We start from the raw sequence: 12,661 nt of genomic DNA on the forward strand, positions 1-12,661 counted from the left end.
GTTCACCATGTAAGATCTTGTTCATTGTGCTTCAGAAGATCGGAGACTGATGAGAATTAGGCTTGGGGTGGATTAATGATTGTGCATTGAGTCCCCTGTACAGAATTTTATTGTTGTTAACTGTTAACAACCATTTGATCAATAAATATGAGAGATGCCCTCTCAAAATATATATATATATATTTGAACAGACACCTCACCAAAGATGTCCAGTAAGCATATGAAAAGGTGTTCAACATAATATGTCATTAGGGAAATGCAAATTACAACAGTAATATCACTATACACCTATTAGAAAGCTAAAATCCAAAACACAGACAACAGCAACTGATAGCAAGGATATGGAGCAACAGGAACTCTCATCCATTGTTGGCAGCAATTAAAAACAGTACAGGCAGTTTAGAAGATTATTTGGTACTTTCTTATAAAACTAAATATACTTTTACCATGCAGTCCAGAAATTGTGTTCTTTGATATTTAATGATTGGAAAAGCTCTAGGCACAAAAACCTGAACACAAATATCTACAGCTGTTTTATTAACAACTGATAAAATTTGGAGAAGGCCAGGATGTCCTTCAAAAGGTGAAAGGATACTCAAACTGTGGTACATCCATAAAATGAAGTATTATTCAGCACTAAAAAGAAGTGAGCTACCAATCCATGCAAAGACACAGAAGAACCTTAAATGCAGATTACTAATTGAAAGAAGCCAATCTGAAAGTGTTACATGCTGTACAATTCCAACTATACAACATTCTGTAATAGGCAAATATATGGTGACCATAAAAAGATCAGCAGTTGCCATGGGCTTGCGGTGTATAGAAGAAGGGAGGGATTAATATGTGGTGCCCAGGGATTTTTAGGGCAGTAAACTATTCTGTATGGTAGTGTAATGGTTGATTCATATCATTATACATTTCTCAAAATTCATTGAATGTACAATACACTGGCTCATCAGTTGTTATCAAATGTACCTCACTAATGCAAATGTTAATAATGGGAGAAGTTGTTTGCAGGGAATTAGGGATATATAAGCACTCTGTACTTAACTTTTTTTTTCCTGTAAACCTAGAACTGTTCTAAAAATAGTCCCTTCTTATAATAAGGTGACTAACCCAAGGTCCACCAGCTGATTTTTTATTGAACAAGTACAAAGGCTCTGTCTTGTTTACTAGGAAAGTCACCAGGGACATCTACATACAGCACCAAGCTACTAGGACACTCCAGAAGATTTCATCACAAATACCACCAGAAGAATAACATTTTGACTGTGTCCAGAGTTCCAAACCCCTAGTTTTGGTAAGTGTCTAGGAGGACTCAAAGGACTCAGTATATAGTCATACTCATGGCTAAGACTTACTTTAGTGAAACGACACAAAGCGAAGTTAGCAAAGGCAAAGATACATGGAGTGAAGTATATTCCTCACCTAGAGGAAACTAGGTGCAGTCATCCAAGAATTCTCTCTTAGTGTAGTCACTCAGGACACAATTACTCCAGCAACAAGTTTTGACAACACATGTGAAATGTTGTCTACCAGGGAAGCTCATTAGCAACTCAGTGCCCTAGATTTTTACTGGGGGCTGTGCACAGGCACCTCCTGCTGAACATGTACTAGACTCCCAGAAGAAAATAAGGTGTTCAGCATAAACCACAATGTTTGTACAGGCAGTCTAGGCACAGTGAGTCATTCTTACCATTTAGGGAAACTTTTATACCAGTGTAGTGAATTGTTTACCAGCCAAGTTACCAGACACCAGCTAAAAGCTAAACTTGTAAGCAGACCTTTCTAATCACAGTACTCTCAGGCCTCTTATGTTAAGTCTTTTCTGCATAGGAACCTTGCACAAAATAGATGGAGAAGGAAGGAATCAAAAGTGCACAAGAGGAAAATGGCAGAAGACCCCAGACTAGTGCTTCAGTCCAGTTTATAGAAGAGAAGTAGTCCTTCACCTTTTCAATATTAACTACATCCACAACTGAAGCCCTTGGTTCATCACCATCAAGCACTTCACATGATGTGATGGAATACTCACTAAATCAGGTCAGCAGGTAAGCTTCAGCTTTGCCACAATCTGTGCAACCTTGGACAAGATGATTTCTAAGAACTTTCACAGCTAACATCTATGGCCTTTTTCAATCAGGTATCTCTTTTCATATTGAATTTTCAGTATGTCCATCTTTTACTGGATATTTTATCCAACAATGGATAATCTTTTATCCATTCTTCCATTTATAAAGTCTTAACTAGTTAATTCCTTCCTTCCCTTCCCTAGTGCCACTCTCCTGTCTCAGATAACCTTCCCTAGATCATTGTAATAGTTTCCAAAACTGCTTTTCCTACTACCAGTCTCTCTCTGATCTAATTCATCCTACAACTTCAGCAGGTTTAGGATTCCTAAAATTCTACCCTAATTGCTTGTGCAACCAAAGACTTTCAATGATCCTCCCAGGGCCAACAGAATTCAGTACAACTCCTCAGTGTGTTGCCCTGCAATATAGCCTCACCTTGCCTGATTCTATCTTGTCTTTCAGTACCCTCCAGCCATAACGGAAATTCTGCTTAAACCATTTCCCAAATGTACTCTTTGTTTTCCAGCTTTAGAGTCATTGTCCTCCAACTGAAAGGTCCATTTCTCCACTTCTGTCCATCAAACACTTTACCTATTATCGACATTCAAATGTAAGTTTTTTATTCTCCAAACACTTCCCACCACCATAAAGATACCACATATACATACACAGCACAACATGTAAAAAATTCTACTTGTATAAGAGTCATGTGTATTCTTATTTTAACATCCCTACTATAAATTGCAGAAAGGCAGGAAGTATGCCTTATTGTTTGTGTAGTTCTGTTGCACCCAGCACAGTGCCTAGCAAGTGGTAGACACTCACCAAATGGTGGCTTATTTGAAATGAAATCACTCCAAGTACCATTAAAAAGAAAGCTAATGTGGGAATGTCTTAGGACAAAAAAGTAGATCTGTTCCTGATCTACAATACAGCACTATTTTAACTCTATCCTTGTATGGAATCTAGAATCAGAAACTTAAAACAGAAAGGGACTCTGGAGATCATTGAGTACCACCCACTCCTCCTTTGACAGATAAGGGAATTGAAGCCAAGAAACAAATATCTTACCAAGTCACACTGTGAGGTAGTAGAGGGGATGGTTTGAGAACTCAGGGCTCTTAAGTGCCAGGCCATGGTTTTAACTGCAAGCACTACTACTACACATGAATCTCTACTCAAGCAGGGTATGAGATAAGTCTTGAGACAGGAAGCTTACACTGTTACCAATGCATAGATGGCAATGGAAGGCAAATACAGGCTTTCTGTGCATACCTCTTGTAATTGAGATTCTTTCTTTTTGGAAGACAGATGCAAGTGACGATCCAGCAAGGAATAAAACCTTTCACCATCCTTTTCAAATTTCTTTTTCCGCTCCTAGATGTGGGAGAGAAGGTGCAAATTAAGACATCTAGTTTTTAATTTGGTCTGCTCAAAACTAATAATGAACTCGGTCAGGTTTCACATGGCCAATCTCTCTAGGTCCTGGGGAAAAAAAAGAGAGAGAGAGAGAATTTGCTTGTGCATTGGTCTCAGCAGTTTCAACTTCCTCAAATACAACCTTGAACCATTCCACCTATACAAAAGTGTGTTGCCAATTGGTATAGCTGAGGGCTTTGTGAGCTGCTGCTCAGAGAGAGACGCTTAAAATGGGCCTGTATACTGGTGATTTTTACTTCTCACCAATATTTTTCACATGCATTAACTGTTCATAAAATGGCTTTTTAAAATTAGCCTTTCATGCATTAACTACTCATAATATGGCCTTTTTAAAATTCTTCCTAAGGAAGAAGGAGCACAGGAGTGAACTAAATACATGCATACTTAAACAATATTGTCGGTTTGGTTCCAGACCACTGCAATAGAGCGAATATTGCAATAAAGTGAGACATATGAATTTTTTGGTTTCCCAGTGCATACAAAAGTTGTTTATACTATACTGTAGTCTATTAAGTGTGCAATAGCATTATGTTTAAAGAGACAATGTGCATACCTTAATTAAAAATACTTTATTGCTAAAAAATGCTAACCACCATCTGAGCTTTCAGAAAGTCATAATTACAGATCACCATAACAAATAATAACGAAAAAGTTTGAAATATGGCAAGAATACCAAAATGGGACTCAGAGACACAAATTCAGCAAATGCTGTTGGAAAAATGGCACTGACAGTAAGTACTTGATGCAGGGTTGTCACGAACCTTCAATTTGTATAAAACAGGGAGTATCTGCAGATGTAAGAAGGTAAAGCACAGTAAAATGATGTATGCCTGCATATGCCTTTAAAAGGTTAATCTATAATGCATTTAGATGGCCTAACAATAAGTAAATCAGTAAAGTAAATTTCTAGTAAAACATTTCCAAGGCAATAGGAACCTGGGCCTGCCTCTGTGAATGAGTTCTTTGCTTTTGTTTAAGCATTTCACTACTGCATATTAAAAAATGATGATGAAGATGAAGAAAAATTCCTGAAAGGTTTAGTTGGAATGCAAGAGTTGAAAAGCTTCATGGGATGGAGGACTCAGCCATCACTCTCTTCAAGTATAAATTTTAATTAAGCTTTCTGCCTCTCAGCACAACTGGAAGTCACATTGCTTCCAAAGGAGTACTAACAATGCTCTTTGTCACACACCAAGGCTGACACTCTGTAGTTCTCTCAGCACCTTGCTAGGAAATCCATGTAGAAGGCTTACAGTGTCTCATAGGAAATCCACACTCACTGAAACTTATAGTATTGTCAGGTACTAGAAGAGGCACAGCAGAGGACACATAGTTAAAAAGAAAAACAATATCTCACTCATGGTTTATTTCTAGAGGCAATCTGTTGCTGGCAGGAAGCCACAGCAGAGCTGAGTGACCTCTGACCTATAAGGAATGTGCTTTTTATCAGAGGGAAATAAGTAGAGAGAAAGCTAACATTAACTGAGACCTACTCAGGCCAGCCAGTGTGCTAAGGACATAAAATCCATTATCTCACTTTGTCTTCAGAGCCCGGACTAGATACTGTAAAGGAAATTAAGATTCAAGAGAGGTGAACTAACTTGTCAAAGGCCACATAATACACAGTTTTATCTGATTTATTCTATACAAACAGAACCCAGATGATCATGGGAGGATTTACAGTCAGGAAACCTATAATCAATCAGGAACCTTAGGAGCAAAACTCAAGTAGGTGTATGCCTTCTGGACTTTGCTGAAGCTTCCGCTGCCTGTGCCATTTACATATACACTGGGAGCAGTCTCTGGGATAATCTCCTGAGCTGCCGTGGGTGGGGTGGCCCTCAGGAGAGCCTAGCGCCCTGCAGGGGCTTGCAGACATTTCAGGTTTGTTCTCCTGTTAGAATGGCACTTCTTCTTGCCTTCCGGACCTTGCTCTGTCTTCGTCTGTCTGTAGAGGGCAGTTGTGCATTGACGGCAGCCTCTGGGTCTGTCCTGGTTAGCTATGTGCTGGGAGTAGACTCTGTGTGGTTGCTGTGGTTGGGGCTGTTTTCCGGCTGTTCTGAAGCTGTGGTGAGTCAGCCGGTTTGCTTGCAGTGCTGGCAGGGAGGAATGAATGGCAGGCTGCTTACCACCGTGAGGGGCTTTGAGGCTGTGTTACCCACCAAGGGGTTAGGGCGCCTGAAGTTCCTTAAGATTCCCAGCTTCCTGGACTGAGTGTGCCAAGACGATTTTGTCCAGCTGTTAAGCCCTTGTCCCTTTAACAGTTTTAAAAAGCAGCCACTTTTCTTTTGTCCCAGGGAGCCAGCTGTGGGGACCGTTTTGCAGTCTCTATCTTGGTTTTACTTTTCTGTTTCTCTAATATCCAGTGCACCATGCAGTGTGTGTCTGTGCTCCCAGTGCAGATTGCTAGGGCTGGTTATTTAGTAGTCCTGTACTTCCACTCCCTCCCCTCTCTGATTCTTTTCCTCCCTCCGGTGAGCTGGGGTAGGGGGAGTGCTCGGGTCCCGCTGGGTCACAGCTTTGTATCTTACCCTTTTCATGAGATGCTGAGTTCTCACAGAGGTAGATGCAGCCTGGCTGTTGTACTGTATCTTCTGGTCTCTCTTTTAGGAATAGTTGTGTTTGTTGTATTTTCAAAAATATATATAGTTTTGGGAGGAGATTTCTGCCATCCTCCTCATGCCGCCATCTTCAGCCCCCCCATGCATTTTTTTTAATCATGTAAATAAAAAAGTGGAGTAACAAAACAAAACTACAATAATACTTGCTTTTATATCTGCATATGTAGTTGATTTTATTGGATAATTTTATATTTTCATTTGGCCTAGAGTTGTTATCTAGTGTCATTCCATTTCAACTTGAAGGATTCCCTTTAGCATTTCTTGTAGGGTACTTCTACTAATATTGAAGTCCCTTAGCTTTTGTTTAATTGTAAATATTTTAGTTTCTCCCTCAGTTGTGAAGGGCACTTTTGCCAGATATAGAATTCTTGGTTGACAGTATTTTGTTTCAGCACTTTAATATGTCATCCTTCTGTGTTTTGGCTTCTATGGTTTATGATTGATTAGAATTCTTATTGATAATTGCTCATATGTGGCAAATGGTTTCTCTCTTGTTGTCAGCAAGAATGTTTCTTTGCTTTGGTTTTTAGTTTGTTTGAAGTATATGTCAGTGTGACTATCTTTCAATTTATCCTATTGGAGTTGAGGTTGGATATACAGAGTTATATCTTTCATCAAATTTGAAAAGTTTTTTGCCCCTGTCTGTGAAGAATATATGTACAAAGGTTCAAAAAATATATAGAAAGGCATTTAACATCATTAGGCATTAGGAAAATGCAAATCAAACCATAGTGAATGCAACTTCATACCTCTTAGGTTGTCTATAATCAAAAAGGTAAAAGTGTTGGTGAAGATGTGGATAAATTGGAATTCTTATTCATTGCTGTTGGGAATATAAAATGATACACCTGCTGTGGAGAACAGTTTGGTGGTTTCTCAAAAAGTTAAACGTAGAGTTGCCATATGAACCAGCATTCCATTCCTTATGTATGTGCCTCAAATAATTGAGAATACAATCACATATAATCGTGTACATGAATTTTCATAGCAGCATTATGCAAAATAGCCCAAAAAATAGAAACAAGCCAAATGTCCATCAACTGATGAATTTATAAAGAAAACGTGGCATATTTATACAATCAAATATCATTCAGCCATACAAAGGAATGGAGTACTGATACATGTTAGAACATGGTGAACCTTGAAAACATTATGCTAAGAGTAAGAAGATAGACATAAAAGGCCACATGTTGTATGATTCCAAGTATATGAAATGTATAGAATAGACAAATAGAGATATAAAGTAAATTGTGGTTTCTTGAGGGAGTTGAGAGAGGTAATGGGAAATGATTACTAATGGGTATAGGATTTCTTTTTGAGGTGATAGAAATGTTCTGGAACTAGTTAGCAGTGATGGTTACACAACTTCATGAATATACTAAACACCACTGAATTGTCCACTTTAAAAGTGTGTATTTTATAATGCACGAGTCACATCTCATAGTTTTATTTAAAAACTGGAAGTGGAGGAGAAAGTGACCACAGAACTTCATTTCTTCCTAGATAAGTCAGTGACATTTTCTGGCTCTTATGCCTTCTTCAAAAATTGCTTTAAATAAATTCAGCACGTGATTTTAATAGATGTAAATAGGAAGAAGGATTTACCGTAACTATATCTTTTGTGTGATAATCTTTATCTGCTATGTTTTGGTGTTTGAGTTGGGGATGGGGGGCTGTTGTCGCAGGAGAACACACCCTGCATGTCTGCCACCCCCCACAGGGAACTAGGCAATACGGAGGGCCACCACACTGACAGCACCACTGGAGATTATCCCAGAGACTGCTCCGTGAGTGCGGGTAATCAACACAGGCAGCGAAGAAGGGCAAGACAACCAGCAAGCAGGAAGGGACCTTGTTCTCCCAGGTGACAGATGCACCACCTGCATGCGACCACTTCTATCACCATGAAAAGGCAGAAGAACCTGCTCCAGTCAAAAATCACACAGACAACCCCAGAGAGAAGGCCTGGTGAGAGATATAACCAATTCTCCTGAAAAATAATTCAAAATAAAAGTCATAACAATGCTAATAGACCTGAACAGAAATATCCAAGAGCTAAGGGATGAAGTCCGGTGGGAGATAACAGAAATGAAACAATCAATAAAAGGTCTTAAGAGTAGACAGGAATAGGTGCAAGTCTTGTTAATGGACTAGAAATCAGAGAACAGGAATACAGAGAAGCTGAGGCAGAGAGAGATAAAAAGATCTCTAGGAATGAAAGAATATTAAGAGAATGGTGTGACAAATCCAAACGGAAGAATATTCGCATCATAGGGGTATGAGAAGAGAGAAAAAAGGGATAGAAAGTCTCCTTGAAGAAATAATTGCTGAAAACTTCCCCAAGCTGGGGAAGGAAACAGTCTCTCAGACCATGGAATCCCACAGATCTCCCAACACAAGGAACCCAAGGAGGACAACAATAAGACATATAATAATTAAAAAGGTAAAGATCAAAGAAAATGACAGGGTATTAAAGGCAGCCAGAGAGAGAAAAAAGATCACCAACAAAGGAAAACCCATCAGGCTATCATCAGACTTCTCAACAGAAACCTTACAGGCCAGAAGAGAATGGCATGATATATTTAATGCAATTAAAGAGAAGGGCCTTGAACCAAGACTATGGTATCCAGCACAATTATCATGTAAATTTGAAGGAGGGATTAAACAATTTCCAAACAAGCAAAAGTTGAGGGAATTTACCTCCCACAAACCACCTCTACAGGATATTTTTAAGAGACTGCTCCAAATGGAAGCACTGCTAAGGCTAAATAGATAACACCAGAGAAAATAAAGTCACAGCAAAGAAAGTAGACCAACCAAATACTAACTAAAGGCAAAATATACAACCAACTATCCACAGAAGCAGTCAAAGGAAACATAAAAGAGTAAAGAATAAAAGACCTAACATATAAAGAACGGAGGACAAAGAATAAGAAGGGAGAGAAATAAAGAATCATCGGACTGTGTATACAATAGCATACTAAGAGAGTTAAGTTAGATGGTTAGATAGCAAAGAAGCTACCCTTGAACCTTTGGTAACCACGAATCCAAAGCCTGCAAAGGCAATAAGCGCATATCTATTGATAATCACCATAAATGTAACTGGAATGAATGCACCAATCAAAAGACACAGAGTAATACAATGGATAACAAAGAAAGACCCATCTATATGCTGCTTACAAGAGACTCACTTCAAACCCAAAGATATAAACAGACTAAAGTGAAGGGATGGAAAAAGATATTTCATGCAAACAATAGGGAGAAAAAATACTTGTATCAGACAAAAAAGACTTCAAAACAAAGAAAGTAACAAGAGATAAAGAAGGACGTTACATACTGATAAAGGGGCAGTCCAGCAAGAGGATATAACCATTATAAATACATATGCATTCAACTCAGGAGCACCGACATATGAGAAACAAATACTAACAGAATTAAAGGAGGAAATGGAATGCAATGCACTCACTCTAGGAGACTTCAACACACCACTCACTCCAAAGGACAGATCCACAGAAAATAAATAAGGACACAGAGGCACTGAACAACACACTAGAACAGATGGACCTAATAGACATCTACAGAACTCTACACCCAAAAGCAGCAGGATACACACTCCTCTCAAGTGCACATTGAACATTTTTCAGAATAGACCACATACTAGGCCACAAAAAGAGCCTGAATAATTTCAAAAAGATTGAAATTGTACCAAGCAACTTCTCAGATCGCAAAGGTGTAAAACTACAAATAAATTGTACAAAGACAACAAAAAGGCTCCCAAACACATGGAGGCTTAACAACATGCTCCTAAGTAATCAATGGATCAATGACCAAATTAAAACTGACACCAAACAGTGTATGAGACAAATGACAACAACACTATGGAGCACCAACTTCTGTGGGACACAGCAAAGGCAGTTCTAAGAGAAAGTATATAGCAATCCAGGCATATTTAAAGAAGGAAGAACAATCCCAAATGAATAGTCTAAAGTCACAATTATCGAAATTGGAAAAAGAAGAACAAATGCAGCTGAAAGTCAGCAGGAGGGGACATAATAAAGATCAGAGAAGAAATAAATAAAATTGAGAAGAATAAAACAATAGAAAAATCAATGAAACCAAGAGCTGGTTCTTTGAGAAAATAAACAAAACAGATAAGCCTCTAGCCAGACTCATTAAGAGAAAAAGAGAATCAACACACATCAACAGAATCAGAAACAAGAAAGGAAAAATCATAACCGACCCTACAGAAATACAAAGAATTATTAGAGAATACTATGAAAACCTATATGCTAACAAGCTGGAAAACCTAGAAGAAATGGACAACTTCCTAGAAAAATACAACCTTCCAAGACTGACCAAGGAAGAAACAGAAAATCTGAACAGACCAATTACCAGAAACAAAATTGAATTGGTAATCAAAAACTACCTAAGAACAAAACCCAGAACCAGATAACTTCACTGCTGCATTTCATAAAAACATTTAGTGAAGACCTAATACCCATCCTCTTTAATGTTTTCCAAAAAGTAGAAGAGGAGGGAATACTTCCAAACTCCTTTTATGAGGTCAGCATCACTTTAATGCCAAAAGCATGCAGCGACACCACCAAAAAAGAAAATTACAGACCAGTATCTCTGATGAACATTGATGCAAAAATACTCAACAAAATATTAGCAAACAGAATTCAAAAATACATCAAAAAATCATCCATCATGCTCAAGTAGGATTTATTTCAGGGAAGAAAGGATGATAAAATATTAGAAAATCCATCATCATCATCTACCACATCAACAAAAGGAAGAACAAGAACCACGTGATCATCTCCATAGATGCCAAAAAGGTTTCGACAAAATTCAACATCTGTTCATAATAAAAACTCTCAAGAAAATGGGTATACAGGGCAAGTACCTCAACATAATAAAGACCATATATGACAAACCTATGCTGAACATCATTCCTAACATTGAGAAGCTGAAAGACTTTCCTTTAAGGTCAGGGACAAGACAAGGATGCCCACTCTCCCCACTTTTATACAACATAGTTCTGGAGGTCCTACCCACAGCAATCAGAAAATGCAAAGAAATAAAAGACATCCAGACTGGTAAAGAAGAAGTTAAGATGTCTCTGTTTGCAGATGACATGATATTATACATAAAAAAAATAAGGCATCCACTCCAAAACTACTAGATCTAATATCTGAATTCAGCAAAGTTGCAGGATAAAAAATTAATGCACAAAAACTATTGCAGTCCTATATACTAATGATTAGCAAAAAGATAAATCAGGAAAACAATTCTATTTACAATTGCATCAAAAAGAATAAAATACCTAGGAATAAACTTAACCAAGGAAGTGAAAGACCTATACCCTGAAAACTACAAGACACTTTTAAGAGACATTAAAGAGGACACTAACAACTGGAAACTCATCATTTGCTTTTGGGTTGGAAGAATTAATATTGTCAAAATGGCCACCCTGCCTAAAGCAATCTACAGATTCAATGCAATCCGTATCAAAATACCAGCAGCATTCTTCAATGAACTAGGGCAAATTATTCTAAAATTCATATGGAACAAAAAAACACCCTGAATAGCCAAAGCAATCCTGAGAAGGAAGAATAAAGCTGGGGGGATTATGCTCCCTGACATCAAGCACTAGAACAAAGCCACAGTAATCAAGACAATTTGGTAATGGCACAAGAACAGAACCATAGACCAATGGAACAGACTAGAGGGGCCCAGATATAAACCCAAGCATATATGGTCAAATAATGTAGGATAAAGGAGCTATGGACATACAATGGGGAAATGACAGCCTCTTCAACATTTGGTGTTGGCAAAAGTGGACAGCTACATGGAAGAGAATGAAACTGGATTACTGTCTAACTCCGTACAAAAATGTAAACTGGAAATGGGTCAAAGACCTGAATGTAAGCCATAAAACCATTAAACTCTTAGAAGAAAACAGAGGCAAAAATCTCCTAAATATAAACAAGAGCAACTTTTTCCTGAATGCATCTCCTCAGGCAAGGGGAAAAATGCAAAAATGAACAAATGGGAATACATCAAACTAAAAAGTTTCTGTATGGGAAAGGACACCATTAGCAGAACACAAAGGCTTCCTATAGTATGGGAGAATATATTTGTAAACAACATATCCAACAAGGAGTTATCATCCAAAATATATAAAGAACTCACATGGCTCAACAACCAAAAAGCAAATAACCCAATTAAAAAATAGGCAGAGTATAGGAAGAGACACTTCTCCAAAGAAGAAATTAAGATGGCCAACACAGACATGAAAAGATGCTCCACATCACTAATTATCATGGAAATGAAAATTAAAACCACAATGAAATGTCACCTCACACCAGTTAGGATAGCCAGCATCGAAAAGACTAAGAACAACAAATACTGGCAAGCATGCGAAGGGGAACCCTCCTACACTGCTGGTGGGAATGTAAACTAGTTCAACCATCGTGGAAAGCAATATGGAGGTTCCTCAAAAAACTAAATATAGAAAAACCATTT

General features: G+C 38.1%; 1 protein-coding gene across 4 annotated transcripts in view; it reads right to left on the reverse strand.

The window, feature by feature from the left end:
- The window catches only part of OPHN1 (oligophrenin 1), a 634,131-nt gene that overhangs the window by 441,741 nt on the left and 179,729 nt on the right, over positions 1–12,661 (reverse strand). For all 4 annotated transcript variants that reach the window (XM_057495710.1, XM_057495709.1, XM_057495712.1 and 1 more), the window contains one exon: positions 3,348–3,449. In XM_057495710.1, the coding sequence (XP_057351693.1) occupies positions 3,348–3,449 (102 nt within the window). The remainder of the gene's footprint in view (positions 1–3,347; positions 3,450–12,661) is intronic.

This window comes from Manis pentadactyla, chromosome X (assembly GCF_030020395.1).
Source record: "Manis pentadactyla isolate mManPen7 chromosome X, mManPen7.hap1, whole genome shotgun sequence".
NCBI classification, from domain to species: domain Eukaryota; kingdom Metazoa; phylum Chordata; class Mammalia; order Pholidota; family Manidae; genus Manis; species Manis pentadactyla.